At 35.2% G+C, this 18,521-nt stretch overlaps 2 protein-coding genes across 3 annotated transcripts; one reads left to right on the forward strand and one right to left on the reverse strand.

Annotated features, from left to right (window-relative positions):
* Positions 1–5,628: 5,628 nt before the first annotated feature.
* On the forward strand, positions 5,629–13,205 carry LOC128864421 (uncharacterized). Of its 2 annotated transcripts, none has more exons than XM_054104070.1 (4): positions 5,629–5,730; positions 10,298–10,378; positions 11,034–11,957; positions 12,022–13,205. In XM_054104070.1, the coding sequence occupies exons 2-4, from the start codon at positions 10,329–10,331 to the stop codon at positions 12,245–12,247; spliced, it is 1,200 nt and encodes a 399-aa protein (XP_053960045.1). In that variant the 5' UTR covers positions 5,629–5,730; positions 10,298–10,328; the 3' UTR covers positions 12,248–13,205. The 2 variants fall into 2 exon arrangements, with proteins under 2 accessions (XP_053960045.1, XP_053960046.1); XM_054104071.1 differs by having other exon boundaries at positions 10,301–10,378.
* Positions 13,206–17,273: 4,068 nt separating this feature from the next.
* LOC128864958 (39S ribosomal protein L10, mitochondrial) lies at positions 17,274–18,393 on the reverse strand. Its single transcript, XM_054104770.1, has 2 exons — positions 18,190–18,393; positions 17,274–18,114 (listed from the first exon to the last, which is right to left on the reverse strand). Exons 1-2 carry the CDS (start codon positions 18,209–18,211, stop codon positions 17,375–17,377), a joined length of 762 nt encoding a protein of 253 aa, XP_053960745.1. The 5' UTR covers positions 18,212–18,393; the 3' UTR covers positions 17,274–17,374.
* Positions 18,394–18,521: the final 128 nt, after the last annotated feature.

Below are 18,521 nucleotides of genomic sequence, written 5' to 3' on the forward strand. Positions count from 1 at the left end.
AACGGGCAAAGTCGTGAGATCCTTCTGGCTACGAGTAGATTCGAAGCGTTCGAAGGAACTTCTAAGGCTAACAAAGCTGCATCTCTCGAGTTTGGCAGGTGTCCTTGCAGGGCATTGTCCGTTAGACAGAAGCTGTCTGTAGGACGAGGTGGAATCACCTCAGCACATTCTCTGTAGCTGCCCTACTCTCTTCGGCCAAAGGTTTAGACATCTGGGCTGTCACTTTTTCGCTACACCTGCGAATATTGCGGATTTAAATATCAGACGACTGGTTAAATGCATCAGTAGCTTTTAGCGGTTAATACAAACGTAAATCGCCACCGTTGGTCGTCATCCTCCAATCCAAAACCACTTCTTCCTTCTCTTCCACTTGTCTGGTTCCTTTCCCTTCTTCTCTTCCCTTCCCCTGTATGGTATCACAACGGACAATTTTGAATTTTTGTCCAAGTATGCCTCTCGCAAGGGCAGCCATTTACACTTAACGTACCAAAGCTATTTATTTTCCTCAAACTCCACCAAAAAATCAATTTAGTGCGTATTATTGCATTGTTGGTGATAAAAGAGACGTTTTGTTCGCGCGCACTATTCAGCTCTTGATGATAAAAGAGAGGGAGAGTTTCTTTGTTCGTGGATTATTCCGCCGAATGAAACTTACTGATGATTGCAAATGAATTGAAATGCAAATAATAATAAGCGAAAATAAAAAGTAATATATAATACATTTATTTTTCCACTACCCTTCCTCTTCATTCCGCAAACTTTTTGGTTTCCCCTAGTACATATAACAGCAAAAATAAATAATTAAGGCACTGCAGAAAAAACATGAGTTTGTTGGCTTTTGCGCAGAATCCATCCATTTAGATTTTTTTATACCCACGCTCATTCGCACCTACATATGTATGTATGTATGTATGTATGTAGCTATAAAATATACGCCCGAATATAAATAAATGTTGTATTGCACATAATAAATTTTTTTTTATATTGAAGAAAAATCATCTTTATTTACAAATTTATTGAAGTTTTCTAAATTTTAAACTATTTTAAACTATTCCTCTCAGGGTATTTAAGTTTAATGAATGAAAAACAAAAATAAATAAATCAAAAACAACTTGCATAGAATACCTGTACAGTAGGCGATATAAAAATTAGGACTCCGATAAAAATTCATTACAATGTTGTTTCAGTTACCAACAAAATCGGTAGTAATTTTGTTTTTTGTTTTTACTTATTATTTTTTATTACATACATATATACATGTACATATATATATTATAAAAGTTTTCAAAATTTAGCTATTGCTAGAAAAACGTTTTTTTAACCCTTCCTCAGACTTCTCTCTTTGGAAAGCTGCAAAAAGTTAAAAAGGCCAGCCTTAGCACAATCAGCCATTAAAATGGAAGATAGCAAATGGGCTAATTCGTTTGTCGAAAAAGCTCAAACATTTGCTCGTCTCTTATCCCGAGTTTTTACCCCACATCATCTCTCGCGTCCCTGGCTAAGTACTGCTCAAATAGTTAATAGCAGCTCATTCACCCATACAAAAAATCTCAAAAAACTAAGCGAAAGGAGCGATAAAAAAGCTTTAAACTAAGAAAGCCTCCTCATCACTGGAGAAATACTCAAGCAACTACCAGAAGAAGGAAAATATCTTTCCTCACGCATACTTATACATATATACAATACTTCAATATTATATCTCTACTTTTGTTACATAAAAAAAATGTTTTTTCACACCTACTGGTGGAGCTTCCGATGGCTGTAGCATTGCTCATCTCCGCCGTCAGAAATAAATGACCGCTCTATCCCACTTTGTGGTCATATTTGTTTACCTATCAAGATTTTTCTGACCACCACTGTATGTACTCCTATTCATACACGCATATATGCATACTTAGGTACATATTACGTACTAAAAATATATGCGCATATTTAAATATGTAAGATGCCACTCTATTTTAAATTCGTGCTAAGGTTATTTTTATTGCTTCGTCCAAAGAAAAGTCATCGTAATCTGTTTAATTAAAAAGTAAATGAATAGCAATCCTCTGTGCAACATCAATAATAACCAATCAGTGAGAGAGAGAGAGAGAGAGAGCGAGAGAGAAAGTTCTAAGCCAATTAATTGAGTAGAGTGTTTGCTACATCCAGCATTAGAGATCTCTCAAACAAAAATATTATTTCGGTAAACTGAAAAATGTGGATTTCTGATGATGCTAGAATTTTCATAGATTAGAGTTTAAAAACGAAAATATAAACGCAGATTGAGTGGAGTGAAACAGCAAATGAGGCCAAATCCATTTCAACTAAGTATAATAATTCCAATGCAGAGTAGGACCTGTCCTTCCACATGCCGAAGATACCGCATATCGAATAAAATACCAGCATCGTCGTATCAATAAAGCTTTAAATTGCCATCGAAAAGATTTTCACTATAGATCACGCCTTTTCTGGTATCTTACCTTGGAAAGGAGAATCAACGAATTTTGTCGTTTTTAAAGACGTTTTCAATAGGATGAAATATACTCTTTTACAACCAGAGGAATTTCAAAACCAGTTAGGTTAGTTTGCCTGATCTCACATAGACAAGAACTGGACTAATATAGGTTTTGCACTATTTCGCAATCATATTCACCCATTATAATCGTACAACATTTAACATACGGAATATAAAAGGCTAATCAAAAAATTTAAGTCGACTGGATAACGCAGAAAAAAAGGCAATAATGCAAGTTCCTACAGGCCGTTCATTTGAAAATATCGCTGCTTTGAGCAAAAAGCATTGAAGAAAAAATAAATTTGCCATTTCAGCGGCGTCACAGCATATTGAGACATGTTAACAACGTTTATTGTTTTTGGCCTACTGTCAATGGTATGGATATTGAAGACATGTGGTTTCAAGAAGACGGGGTGTGACTGCCGCACAGCCAACGAAAAAATACATTTATTGCAAATGGAATTTCTGGTAAGAATAATTCCACGATAATTCTACAACAATTTGGCCGTCAAACCACCTGATTTAATGCCTTTGGATAATTTTCTATGTGATCATCTCAAGGATAGAGATAATGTGTATACATCAGAAACTATTGGAGCTTTAAAAAATAATACTTGGTGCTAAATTACTGAAATAGAGCACCAATTTGGCCTAAATGTCAGGGAAAATGTCAAACGAATTCGAACTTGAAAAACTTGAATATTGAAAAATATAGTTTGAGCTGTAATGGCTCGCGTGCATTAATGATAGTGCTATTCCCGACCTTAGCATCCGTTTAATTAATATCTAATAGGTTCACATATAACTGGATTATCTACTTTTTCGAGCTCAACTCCCAATTCGTAATTAAAAAGCGAGATTACCCATGCAACATTTTTCTCCGGTAATCCCCGATTATAAAATAATCTTAGATTATGGAGAAACTTATTTCAGTACAACCCTGAGGTTTCTTATTAATAACTAGCAAACCCGGCCCCCTTCGCTGGGCACACTAAAATAGAATAGATATGGTTTAGAACAGAAAATATATGATTTTCATATTATTTATTTCTTTATTCTTTATTCAAGCGCTTTGGCATAAACAATATTTTTTGTTTTTCTATTTGTTTTTGAGTAAATATAAAATATAAATTGAAAATCAGGAAAAAAGAAGATTGTTTTTAAATTTCAAATCAACGCATATGAATAAACAATCGTCTTTTTTCCTGATCATCCATGAATTTTTCGTTTCAATTTATATGTTTTATTAAGCATTGGAGCTTTTTTAACCATTATCCATTTATATTTTTCAAAAAAAAAACGAAAAAAATTTTTTTTCCACGAACACATAATTACATTCGGATTTCACATTAAATTCTCAAATTTCGTAAGAAATTATTCACTATTCCAAAATCCACTCCAAAAAAATTCACAAACAATTTTTACATGTTGCAGTTATGTTTTTTCCTTATGGCATCCAAATCAGAAAGAAATATTGACACATTGTAACTCACACTGTCAATTTGACAGTTCAGTTCCGCCCCAAGCGTTAAAAAAGTAAGCGACATTATGGCTGGCTCAAAAGAACGCTGTACCCGTTGCCACTGCTCCGAATTACAACCAAACTTTACGAAACCCATTTTCAATACTTACTTAACAATGTGCATAAGTTTGGTTTAATTCGGTGCAAAGACACGGCGGGTCCACGTTTTGGCATATATTTCGAGACCCTAGTCATCAATAGGTATGAAAATTACCCCGTATTAAAACACTTATCAACAGCTTTCTTTTGATACCCATATTGTACATACACAACCAAAGGTTACCCGGGTCCACCTTTTGACCTATATCTCGAGACCCCAGTCACGGAGCGGCATGAAAAATACTCTGTACTAAAGCATTCACCAACAGCTTCAATTTGATATCCATATTGTGCAAACACATTCTAAGGTCCACGTTTTGGTCTCTATCTCGAGACCCTAGTCACGGAGCGGCATGAAAAATACTCTGAACTAAAGCATTCACCAACAGCTTCCATTTGATACCCATATTGCACATACACATCCGAAGGTTACCCGGGTTCACGTTTTGACCTATATCTCGAGCCCTATCCACCAATAGGTATCCAAACTATACGGAAACCATCTTCAATACCTTCTTAACATTGCGTGTAAGTTTGGTTTAATTCGGTGCAGACACGGCCGGTTAGCGAACACACACAAAAAGTTTACTTTATTTTATATATAAGATTTTTTTCAGTTTGTGTCCGAAAAATCCAAATATCTTACGGAACCCTATTTTTTTCCAAAATAAAATGTAATCCATGTTACTCTTGGATAATGTAGTTTTCGAATGGTGAGAGAATTTTTAAAATCGGTCCAGTAGTTTTTGAGCCTATTCGTTACAAACAAACAAACAAACAAACAAACAAAGTTTTCCTCTTTATAATATTAGTATAGATTATTATTACGTATGTAAGGAGAAATGTCAAAAAAAAAAACTAAATAAAACGGACGCTGGAAAAGAAAAGAGGTTTGTAGACGTAATTGTAGCAAGCTTTTTGTTAGATACAATTAATTATGCGCCCATGTTACTGACAAAAGCGTTTGTCCATAGTCGTGTTGGCCTGTTATTGCTTAACATAAAATGTTAAATTTCAAGTGTCGCATGCATAATGCTGCGAATTAATTTTTGTGGATTTATTGGTAATCGCTGCATATGTGCACGTACTTTAAGGAGAAAAAACGCCTGGAAGTGTAGATGAACCTGAAAGCCCGCTTATAGCACAATTCACAGCTCTGCTCTATTAGGGGACTTAATAAGTAATCGAAAAGTGGGGCATCAAATGTTTCAGCCAAAATAGGCACAGGTTGTTGTTGTTGTGGCAGCAAAAACATTCTTCATAATTGTATGGTAACGCAGAACCGACTGTCGGGGGAATGAATAGCCACATGTAGGGTGGCCAAAAGACCTACACGCTCGCATAATCGAAACAAGAAGAATAACAAAGCAAAACTGCAAATGCTCAACTTAAAGATCTATTAAATGTGCAGCGGAAGATTTTCCTACTAGCAAAAAAAAGAAAAGTTTAGAATGAAAATCAAAATCAGGAAAAAAGCGAAACACAGAAAATGATTTTTCGCTGATGGTCAGTGAGTGTCGAGTCAAATTAATAGCAAATAGTCTGCGCCTGTTGTTCAAGCGAAACGTTGGTGAAAAAAACGTTAAATATTATACAATTTTTTTAAATAAAGGTGGGTGTTTTTTAGAAAAATGTAGATAGAACATCAAAAACCAAAAAAATAAAAACGAAAAATGTATTCTCTAAACTAAGTATGCGATTATAAAAAAAAAATTGGTTTTAAAAATTTATTTTTTGGACTATTCATTTAACTATGGATTAATAAAAAAAAGTTGTATTTGTGGTTTTTGTTGTGCAAATTTTGGAGATTATGTAATTTTTGATGCGTGCAGAAGAAACAAAATAAATGCTGGAATATTAAAAAAAATGTATTGGTGAAATATAAACTCAGCAGTGAAGAGAACTGATGGAAACATAAATATATTATATAATTTATGTTACATGCAATTTAGCACGCGAACATACCAAAAAACATGAAAACATGAAGACGGTTTTTTCATGAATGCTTCCGCTTTTTTTTCGTTGACTTCAGCATTTGTCATTTGTTCATTTTTTGCATTTACTGTGCCAATGAGGAAGTTAATCACCGACCCATAATATTTTTCTTATTTACACATCGTCAGTGCTGGTAGAGGATTTTGGTCTTTCACGCTAATATTCAACATTCTGAATGTAGCCTGAAGAAAGCCAAAAAACTGTTAGTTATGTGCGCGAGGTACATACAAACATACATACATATGTACATATGTATATCCGTCAGGGGAGCTTAAAATAAATATTCGTAAATACTTTAAAAATCACTTCCATTCAATAAGAAACATGAAAATTAGTAGTGCCGTAAATAAGATTAAATATGTGAATTTGTATGTGTCCCCAAGGTTTGCACATGTACTACATATGTACATGCTTGTATGTGTGTATGTATGTATGCAGAATCATATGTGATACATGTTTTTCTCTGCGAGCGAACCTATTTTCTTTGAGATACATTGAGCAAATCATAAGGTGGTTTTCAACTTTTCAAAACACAAAATAACGGACGGCATGCAATTTTACGCGCATGCGAAGGAGAGCGCGCACTCTGCGCAAATTTGTTTGTGATTCTACTCCCGTGTTTTATAGTATGTACGTGTGTATACTTGACACACTCGTCGCTCACTATGTTTGAACAAAAAACATGAAAACTCATTTCGTGTGTGACAACAAAAACAGTGAATACAAAAGAAAAACAACAAAACATGTTAAATGCCTTAACACCCACGCAATATTTTGAAAGTGAATCTTTTTCATATAAATACAGAGAGAAGACAAATTGTGTGCATGTACGTTAGAGTAGCTCAAGTTGAAAATAGAATGAAGAAAAATATTTATTTCAAATTGTGTTGTTTTTTGTTGAATTTCAAAGACACTTAATAAAAGTACATTCACACATGCAGTGATTAGCAATAAATCCAGAAGAATTAATCTATCCGTTCACGTACGGCAAATTAGCTGCAAAATTGAGCACTCAGCTCTCAAGACTATTCTGCAAGGTTGTTCGTCATAGAAATTGGTTTGGTGGAATATTTTAGTGTTTTTAGTTTGTTTTAAATTATTTTAACCATATAAAGAGAAAAGGCATAGAGAAGATATGTTAATTTATAGTAATAGAATACTGGAGCAAATCCGTTAAGGGCGTCTACTGAGGTTGTACAAAATTATGGCAAGCGTATTGCGAAATTTGATATTACATTTTATGTTAAGCAATGACAGGCCAAAGTGACTATGGGCAAACGCTTTTTTCTGTTATATGGATAATTTTCTTTTCTTTCATTTTATTTAGGGGCTGTACCGAAAAAATTATCTTTATAAGCTAAGATTATTTTACGATCTCAGATTTCGGGAGAGAAATTTTGTATGGGTAATCTCGCTTTTTAATTACGGATTGGTAGTTAATCTGGAAAAAGTAGATAATATCGTTGTAGGTGAGCATATTATAAGTTGGTCTATGCGGGAAAGTGAACAATAATAATACGAAAAATTGCTAAATATCTGAGAATGAGTTTTTATACTTTTCAAAGTTAGCAAATTGGTAAATCATTACTTATCACTAAAAAAAAACTGGGCATTCATTAAATAAACGCTTACAATTATGTAGTTGTAATGTAGCAGGCCACTTAAACATACCTAATGATTTTTTTAAATACTTTCATCGAAATCAAGAAAAAATTATTTTTTATTGGTTTTATGAATGCAAATTTTCTCAGCATAAGTTCTACGGGATTAAATCCAGGTCGTTCTGGTGACATAGAACTGACTGTGGTTAGGTTAGGTTAAGGGTGGTAGTCGGTCCATATGACCAACTCACTTAGACCTCACAGGTCCATTGTGATACCACTGTGCGATACGGTAACCTTGTTTATTTACTTTCATGAAACCATTTTGAGGCTCTTATGAAGCACAGGATTGTTCTGTAAGAGAATTGAAGAAGTGTTTACCTAGACAACCTGCTCTGATTTTAGCTAAGGCTGGACAATTGCAAAGAAAGTGCTCTACTGTTTCTTCCTCCTCCACATCTCTACAGCTTCTACAATATTCATGGGAGAATACTCCTAGTCTCAAGGAATGCCTTCCAAATAGCATGTAGCCGGTGACACAAGCCACGACCTTCTAGATATCTTCTCTTGAGAGGTTAAGCAATTCCTTTGCCCCTTTCTTGCTTATTTGCGGCCATAGTAGCCTGGCTGTTACGCATGTATCTTCATCTTCTCATGATCTATTGGCCTCTTGGGTGATGTTGTTTTTTATTATTAATTTACTCGTGGCCAAAGGTATTCCAATGGTACTTTTATCACTGAACAGTTGAAGAGCAGTACCTTTTCTGACTAGCTCATCAGCTCTACAGTTTCCCTCAATATCTCTGTGTCCCGGAACCCAAATAAGGCTGACCTTGAATACGACGCTAATGTCATTTAGGGCGGCTCGGCATTCCTGTGCAATATTTAATCTTAGTATAGCCGCATTCATTGATTTAATGGCCGCTTGGCTATCCGATTTTGTTACGGCATGCATATTTAGGTATGTAGCCACTTCTTTTATGCCTAGAACCTCTGCCTGATAGACGCTGCAGTAGTCTGGTAGTCGAACGGATACTTCCAGTCTTAATTCTTTCGAAAATACTCCATAGCCAATTTTATCGTCTAGCTTGGAACCATCTGTATAAAAATTTAATTCCGCCCTTCTCCATGGCCTTGGTATCTGCCACTCCTTGCTTGACGGTATACTTGTCTTGAAGAGCTTGTCGCAGGTAAGTCTAGGAGTAGAATAGTCTATTTCTTGTTTGTGACTATTCAGAATGTGCAAAATACAGGCGTGGCCAAACCGCCGTTCTTTCCATAGCGCCATACTTTTGAGTATAAGTGCCAAGGCGGCAGCCAGGTTTTTCCCTACGAGATTTAGTGCAGGCAAATTGATTAGCACTTCTATCGCTTTGTTTGAGGTAGTTCTTAAAGCACCAGAGGTGCATAAAAGAGCTGTTCTTTGGATATTACTCATGATTTTAGCGTAATGGTGGTTAATTAAATTAAAAAATAAGTCAGCCTGATATATTGGTCTATCTCGATTTCTTCTGCGTCAATGATGAGTCAAAAATGATGGCAAAGTGATGGGTATAAATAAAAGCCACACGTATTAAATAAAAATTTAGCAGTATTAGACAAACCACCGTAACAAACAAGTATGTATGTATGTAGGTATGTACGTAGTATATGACACAATTTTTAAACTCACTTTTTTTTCAAAATAAAATGGGAAATACTAATAAAACAATAATAATAATATTAATAAAGAAAAAAAGTCGAATTTGGTATTAGCTCTAATCTGAAGTCGATGAATCCCATATCGATGGGTCGGCGCCTTTTATATTAAATAGCGCCAACAGAAAATTAGAATAAATTCATAAGGTATCTTCTAAACTTTAACTAAATATATCCGAAAAGATTATTTCCAAAAAAAGAGAAATCCATTAATTTTGCGTTAAATTTTTGCGCAAATGGTTCAAAGTTGTTTTATGGTCGATCTTTACCTCCTAGACGATGCTGCGACCACTAACTTGCCGGTCAACTTCGATGATTTATGTGATTTTATATTTTATTTTTCGACAATATTGACATTTTCTTTAACATACATTTTTCAAAAATACCCGAACAGAATCGACGAAAACAAAATTGAAAGTAATTATCTTAATTAACTGTTAAAATATCGGCACCATGAACACCATTCACTCATCAGCAGTCTGGCTTGCATTTTCGCCTTTATCAAAGAAAAACTCTAAAATGCACCAAATTTTCTCTTTGTTGACTTCCATTGTTAACACCCTGTAACTCACAACTAAATTGAACAAACGCAAAACAGAAAAGTAATTTTTTAATGTGAAATGTCACCTTGACAACTCTTACACTTTAAGATGGTTGATCTATACTTTGCGAGCTATCGATCACTACAGCCATCTACCGAGAAAATAATGGATGGAGAAAGAACTCCCCAAAATTCATGCAACCAAAATCATGTTACCAAAATCATGCAAACATATAAAAAAAAAAAACAAAAAAAAACCTATTTGATTAAACAAAAATCAGTTATTCACAAAAATATAATAAAAACCACTTTAAAATTTGTAATATTTTTCTCTTTTCTAATAGCAGTAAAACGTCGTTTACACTCATTTTTGAAATGGAGAAATTAATAACGGGCCGTCCGCAGCGTAATCGGCGACATAGCAGGTGGGTGTGTATGTGCGTGTGTATATGTGAGTACACATTGCAGGGTTGCTAGCTTGTTTAACTTGGTTGCAATGCTTTCTAACGAAAACAAATTAAATTAATTTTTAAATATTTATGCCAATCGCTAACGCACGTTTTTCTTGTTATAGTTGTGCTGTTAACTAACCCGAAATTATCTTGGCTGCCTGCTGTTTCAATTTATCTGACTGATTGCATACTTAGGGGCGTTTTACTGTCGTTACTGTAAAATGTATGTATGTATGTATATTAATATTTTTTCTGTTGTTTACCATAAATAGCGCAAATCCGCAACACCTGACTCTTTAGTTTTTTTTTATCGTATATTGCAAACTTTACGGGGTTCTAAACTTGCGCTTTACATAAATAAGTGCAGATGTTCTAATACAGGACTCGTTTTTTAGTGCAACAATGAACTGAATTTGTAGAATGTGGATACTCGCACTTCAATAAGCTGGTAAACTTAAACGGGTACTGACCCTAAACATTGAAATTTAAGTTCGCAAGATTCCCGCCTTAAGAACAAAAAATTTGCGTGCAAAATAAAATTTTTATTTTAGTAATAAATTTTTTATTTTATTTAATAGTATTTCTTTTCCTCAAATGGCTAATAAAATGTTTGCACTTATCTTTTCAGACGCGCCTGGCCTCCAGAGGATGACCTTCATCAGCCGCGTCTTATAAAGCGACTTTTCACACCCGAGATCAAGCGCATGCTGAAGGATTGGCTTGTGCGTCGCCGCGAAAATCCCTATCCAAGTCGTGATGAAAAGAAACGCTTGGCCTGCGAAACTGGTCTCACGTACACACAAATTTGCAATTGGTTCGCCAATTGGCGTCGCAAGTTGAAAAACTCAGAAGGGGAGCGTAGCAAAAGATCTTGGGGCCATCTCATTAAGCATTACAATACAAATGCACGTGGAAATGTGGAACAATTTAGTATATCTTCGGAGGATAGCATTTGGGAAGAGGATGAGTTGGAACGGAATGAGGATGAATTGAAACGGAGTTTCGACGACGAATATGAGTCGCGTGAAGATGGCATTTCTAGTGGCACTGAGGGCACAGTTAGCTCATCAGGCGGCTGTTGTTATGACAGTCTTGACAAGAGCATATCGAAAACTAGCTGCTTTTTGAAAAATCAAAAATGTGATAATCGCATCGTAATAACACCTGCTTACGTAACTGCAAATGAGCCACCAGTCGGCACTATTCCTCAAAATTACCCAATGGCGTCACAGCAACAGGCAAGTGAGGCCAAAGAAATACTGACAAAACCAAGCTCAACCGTCAACACCGCAAAGTACAAACAGAAAATGATGGAGAAATATCTGCGTGATATGCATAACGCGCAACCACCTGCAATTACACAACAATCCGCCCCCCAAAGTGTCTGTGATGAGCTGAGTATTAGCACAAAGCCGATTGTAAATGGATCCGCCAACAACGGTAGTAATGGCGTGCGCAGCGGTGATAATAACGCATTGACGAAATGGCTGGAGAGTGCGGCACGTTTTACGCCCGATAAGAATAACTACTTCATCGAATGGAATGGCAGAACGTAAGTAACTGCAAATTTGACTACTTAAATGCCCTTTACGTAGCTAATTGATACAATTTTTTAGTGGAAAATTGGAGCGCAAACAACGCACGAAACAATTACGGCGCGTCACAATTATACCAGCCAACTCGCAGATCTTGCAGCGCCGATCTACTAGTGCCTGCCCCTCACAATTGGAATTGGACGCGGCTGAGGCATTGGCCAATATGGCATTTAATTGCCGGCAGCGAATGTTGGACTGCAATACTGCCGGTGTGAGCCTACAGACTGTCAATGCAATTAGTTCTTAGCAGTTGGTGCGCACAGGCACACACACACATTCATACATGTACATATGTATGTAGGTACATACGAACATTTACAGCACAAAAGCAAGCATTCCAGTGTAAATTTTGGGTGCAAAAGACTATGCGAATTTAGGGAATTTTACTTTCATCATTTAAGTGGAGCCAAGACTAGACGGAGTTTAAAAGACAGAGAAATGTGTGAAATGAGCGAATGAATAAATGACATCATAAGAAATTAAAAATTTGTGTGGAATTAAAATATGGAAAATATTTGAAGAAGGGGTGCAATAAGAAGAGATACATAAATTTTAGAATAAAATAAAAAAAATTGGATAATGTAATATAACGCAACATTTGGTAATAAATAAAATTAATAAAAAATAATAATAGTAATAATAAGGAAATTGAACGAACTGAAAAAAGAATTAAAAAAAGTGTAACAAAACTTAATGAAATGAACAAAAAACAAGTTAAAAAATGTATCAAAACTATCACAAACTTAATGAAATGAACAAAAAACAAGATTAAAAACATTTTACACGACTATCACAAACTGAATGAACTGAACAAAAAACAAGAAAATAAATTAAAAATATTTAACAAAACTATCTCAAACAAAAAAAAAAAAAAAATTAAAAATATTTCACAAAACTTTCTCAAACTGAATAAACTGAACAAAAAAAAAGAAAATAAATTAAAAATATTTAACAAAACTATCTCTACTTATAGAACTGGACAAAAAAAAAAACTAAAAAAATTTTACAAAACTATCACAGACTGAATGAACTGACAAAAAAAAAGAAATTAAAAATATTTAACAAAATTATCACAAAATAAATGAAATAAACAAAAAAAATAAAATAAATGAAAAATATTTAACAAAACTATCTCAAACAAAAAAAAAAAGAAAATAAATTAAAAATATTTGACAAAACTATCATAAACTGAATGAACTGAAAAAAAAGAAATTAAAAATATTTAACAAAATTACAATATCACAAAATGAATGAAATGAACAAAAAAGAAAATAAATTAAAAATATTTAACAAAAATATCTCAAACAAAAAAAAAGAAAATAAATTCAAAATATTTGACAAAACTATCATAAACTGAATGAACTGAAAAAAAAGAAATTAAAAATATTTAACAAAATTACAATATCACGAAATGAATGAAATGAACAAAAAAAGAAAATAAATTAAAAATATTTAACAAAACTATCTCAAACAAAAAAAAGAAAATAAATTAAAAATATTTTACAAAACTATCACAAACTGAATGAACTTAACAAAAAAAAAAGAAAATAAATTAAAAATAAATATTTAACAAAACTATCTCAAACTGATCGAACTGAACAAAAAAAAAATATTAAAAAAATGTTACAAAACGATCACAAACTGAATGAAATGAACAAAAAAAAGACAGAAATTAAAAATATTTAACTATCTCAAACTGAATGAACTGAACAAAAAAAAATTTTTTAAATTTTACAAAATTATCACAAAATGAATGAAATGTTGTATGTAATATATATAAAACACGATTTAAAATGGCGAAAGAGATTTCGCTACACTCGGTATGCAAAGGCCCAATTCAGCATGAAAATAACCTAAAAAATGTAAAATTATAATTTATGTATAAAATATTTCTGGTTTCTCAGTCAGAAAATGAAATGTCAGCGCATGCGACAAAATCAAATATCAATGAGGCCAACGGTGATGTTTGTTCTACAAGCCTAATGTTTTTTATGTTGGTTCACTCTTCATGAACTCATGTGAAGCTTCATTTCAATCTGTTAATTCAAACCATTGTTTACAAGCCTTTTAGTATCAACGTGTCACAGTATTTTCTACAATGAAAAAAATTAAGTATCGTGCAGTGATTGAATTTCTATTTTTGGAAGGCTTAAAAACAAAGGAAATTTATGAAAGAATGTTGAATGTGTATAAGAACTTTTCGCCATCAATTAGTATATTAGAACGATGGGGTGCTGAATTCAAACGTGGTCGTACAAGCCTTAAAGACGATCCACGTCAAGGACGCGCAAAAAAAGCAGCACCAGAAATCGTAGAAAAAATGATTGAAAGAGATTTAGTAGAAGCCCCAGACATCTCATTGGACAGTGTAAGCAATATTTTCACTGAAGTATTGGGTTTCACAAAGCTGTGCGCGCAATGGGTGCCGTATTCGCTAACAAGGAAACAAAAACACATTCGAATGCGACTTTAACAGCAACATTTAGAGCGTTTCCGAAAAGATGAAGTGGATTTGGTTCTTTGATTCATCACTATGGATGAGTCTTGAGTCTATCATCATGATCTTAAATCAAAGCAAGAGGTTAAAGAGTGGTGTGGGCCTGGTTCTTTGGCCCCGAAACCAGTGCGTGTACAGAGATCGGCAAATAAAGTGTTAGTATCAGCTTTTTAGGAAGCAAAAGGAATTTCGTTTGTGAACTACCTGCAAACCAGCTGAAGGAAGAAATTCGTGAAAAAATACCCAGCTTGCAAAGAAAAAAATATTTTTCATCAGTACAATGCACCGAGTCACAAGAATATTTTGGCAATGGCTAAAAACCATGAATTAAAGTTCGAATTGTTGGAGCACACGGTGGGCATTCATCAGATTTGGCCCCTACCGATTTCCATCTGTTTCCAGACCCAACAAAATTCATGTGTCGATTAGGCGTTTTCATCAAATGATGGGGTCATAACAGCTGTGGAGCGTATTTTGCAGCCCTTCCAGATTCTCACTTCAGGGTGGAATTCATAAATTGATGTATTGATGTTCAGGGTGACTATACTGAATAATAAAGTGTATTTCGAACGATAAAATGGTGTTTTTCTTATCGAACCGCAAAACTTATTGAACAACCTAATACAAATCTAACTTTTACTCCACTTTTACTAAAAGTTTCTAGAGTTAGCAACACAGTATCTTGCTAAGGGAGCTGATTTGTAAAGAGGGAACGAGAAAGTTGCTTACTAACCTCTTATTATTGAATCAAATAGGAGGAGGAGCTCGACCAAACAGAAGTGAACGAGCCAATTATTATTATTTTTTAATATAATAGCTAGATTAAGAAAGTGAATTAATATCGAATCAAAAAAAAATAAAAAATAAAAAAATTACCAAATTAAATTAAAAAAGGAAATTAAATGAAACTTCTATTATAAAAAGTCAAATTTAAATTTTATAAGAATATATTTTATTACAATATTAAAATTATTTTGAATATATTATTATTAGAAGGCCATTACGCACTGCGACCAGAGCTGATCTATTGTGAAAATTTTGAATATAAAAAACTAAGAATGAAAGAATAAATGAAATGCAGCAAAAGAAAATATTCAGGACGAGACACATTTACTAGCCCAGACAGCACATTTACTAACTGCATTGATCGGGATCCTCTTACCACCTTCCTAAACTGCCAACCCTCGAGGGAAAAACCTTAGACCTTAGCTACCTCCTTGGAATAGAATATTGCAGTAAGCTAAACTACTACCTATCCAGAATTGACTCCGACATACTCATTATATGTCTGGTATGTGAAGGTACCCCGCACGACACAAACAACCTATTCATCATCAACATTCATAGCATCACAGCTCGTTGTGAGCCTTAGCTTCCTGCACAATTCTTCTCCATGCATCTCGGTCCATAGCCAGACTACGATAGTGGGTCACTCCTATGCTTCTGAGGTCGTCTAACCACCTTTTCCGCGGCCGTTCTCTTCGCTTTTCCCCAAGCATGCGCGCATCTAGAACTTTGCGAGGTATTCTTTCATCTCGCATTCTGCAAACGTGCCCTAGCCATCGGATCAGTATTCGTCTTTCCAGATTGTTTAATTGTATTCGCTTTCAATGTCCATGTTTCGCATCCATACGTTGCCACTGGTCGAATCCAGTGTTTTATATATTTTGATTTCCGTTTTCCTACCCAACAGCTTGCTTTTTAATAGTGGGGAAAATATGTTCTGTTTGCAGCCGGTACACGGTCTTGGATAGCAACCGTTGTACTGTTCCACTGAGCAGCAATCCGAGGCATTTAATTTCATCCACGCTTTCAAATTCGTAATAGTCAATTCTGAGATCTGGCGCTTTTCTCAACGTGTTAAGCCTTTCGAGATACTTTTGTTTTCGTTCATCTTTAAACCGAAAAATTTTGCTTTTGATCGGAGTGCTTAAAATACTTCGCTGAGAACATTTATATACCTCGTGAAGATGTCCAGGTATCAGCAAAGCCACATATTTGCGAAGCTTTGTTGAATATAGTGTCTGATGGATTAACCTCTTTAATTATATGGTCTAGGATCAGATTGAAGGCAATCGCATCTCCCTGGCTTATTCCTGATTCAACTCTGAATAAATCAGATGTTTTGCCTTGTATAAGCACTGTCGAATAGGTCTCAGCGAGAGTTAGACTTACTAGCAACCTTACTAACAACCTATTCGCTTGCCCCTTTAAACTCATTCACCTAACACATCTCTCCCTTTGAACCAAGCCCGTTAAAACAGCACAATTCCTGGGCCTACGATGACGCCTGGTGACTACACCGCTGACTGGCACTGGTAGTGCTTGATGATTTGCTACAACATTCAAAATGAAATTTAATGCAGAATTAATTTTTGTTATCTTTGATTTCCAATGTTTTATGCCGTTCTTACTAATTGTAATCACACTTTTAACACAACAGTCGCTTCAGGGTTGGGTACAGATCCGCATTTATGTCCGGACAAGTACTGGCACTCCAACAGCAGCCACCACCAATTTTTAACAGTCGGATCTTCATAACCGGAACGACCCGGATTCATATCCGGCGAAGGGCTGTCACTTCAGCAGCTTTCCCCGTATATGTATGGGGAATGTTTATACTACTACAACAACAACAACAAGCCATTTTTGCACATTTTCCGTTGTTAATATAAGCAGCAAATTTTTTGCTGAAGCTTCTGCATGGTAAATGGAATAGAATTTGAAAAGCACTTATTGTTAACACGATATGAAGTTTGTGCATACAAACTTTTGATTAATTTTTGACTTAGCGGCCAAATTTTTTATATTCATTTCGTTTTCTTTTTTTTTTTACATATTTAAACTTTAAACACTAAACATACACGTAAATTAATTTCACGCCTTCTCCGTCTCAGTTGCATCCTTGGCAGGTTCGGTTTCTTCTGCTTTGCCCTTTGCATGCACATCAAGCACATTTACCAAATTCTTCTGATGTGTTTCCAATTGTTGCACTAAGTGGCCAGCTGCCATATTAAGAGTTTGTGCCAGTTCCCCCCGTACTGCCTGCAGGCCAGGCAGTTGTGAATAGGCAACAAACTCATTTCGACTTAGTAGTCGCTCATCAACTATGCCCGCCAACAATAGCATTTGCGGCACCCGGCGAGTTATACGCAAGAGCTGCCCGACCTGCTGATCCGGCGAAAATACTATACAGTTGTTGCTTTCAAATAGTGGTAGAATAGCTTCGAAACGTGTGCCCTCAACAGCTTTGCGCACAATATGTTTGCCATATGCCTTAAGGTGCATATTTTGCTTGTGCAATTTTACGCGCACTTCGAAGAGATCATCTTGTTTGATGGAATTCAAGTGATAGAAACCAACCATGCGTGAATGCTCCAACCAATTGCGTACTTCTCGCGCTATAACCGTAACGTATGGATTCTCTAAATCCGCATCGCGTTGACGACGTGTAAAGCATGCTACCGACTTGTCAATCTCCTCCACCGGCTGCAATGATTGAGCGACGGCAAGCACTTTGGCACGTTCATAGTGTGGCGCGCGAGGACGTTGAATATTGATTTTACCACGAAAACGCTGTGACTGTGCAATGGGAGTGCGACAGGTTAGTAAAGTTACTGGAAGATAAGTTGCAGCGGTCAGTGACAATGTTGTATAACAAGGAATACAATTCACAGGGAACGTATACCTACCTTGACGGAGTAGTTGTGACATGATTTTCTATGTTGGTCTGGCACCCACTGTTTCATATGTCGCCCCAACAAATAGTAGACAATTCAGTATTTTTGTGAAAATTATAAAATAATAAACACAAATTACAGATATCAACCAATTATTTTTACACACGAGCCAAGCGCCTTTAACAGATGAAAACAGCTGTTCGTGCTCTATGTAATTGTGTGTGTCTGCACCCGTTCACAATAGTGCATTCAGTTAATGTGTGTGATTTTAGGAAATAATCGAAACGAAACGCTCTTATTTGTGTTCGGAAAGTCGTTATATTATTTAAAAAATACACAACAAG

Source organism: Anastrepha ludens, chromosome 5 (genome assembly GCF_028408465.1).
Source record: "Anastrepha ludens isolate Willacy chromosome 5, idAnaLude1.1, whole genome shotgun sequence".
NCBI classification, from domain to species: domain Eukaryota; kingdom Metazoa; phylum Arthropoda; class Insecta; order Diptera; family Tephritidae; genus Anastrepha; species Anastrepha ludens.

Excerpts from the sequence above, each read along its gene's own strand:
- LOC128864421 (XM_054104070.1), top strand. The coding sequence starts at position 10,329 with ATGGAGAAATTAATAACGGGCCGTCCGCAGCGTAATCGGCGACATAGC. Across the intron at positions 10,379-11,033 it reads CGTAATCGGCGACATAGCAG|ACGCGCCTGGCCTCCAGAGG; the intron begins GTGGGTGTGTAT and ends TTATCTTTTCAG. Across the intron at positions 11,958-12,021 it reads ATCGAATGGAATGGCAGAAC|TGGAAAATTGGAGCGCAAAC; the intron begins GTAAGTAACTGC and ends ACAATTTTTTAG.
- LOC128864958 (XM_054104770.1), bottom strand. The coding sequence starts at position 18,211 with ATGTCACAACTACTCCGTCAAG. Across the intron at positions 18,115-18,189 it reads GTCACAACTACTCCGTCAAG|TAACTTTACTAACCTGTCGC; the intron begins GTAGGTATACGT and ends CTTATCTTCCAG.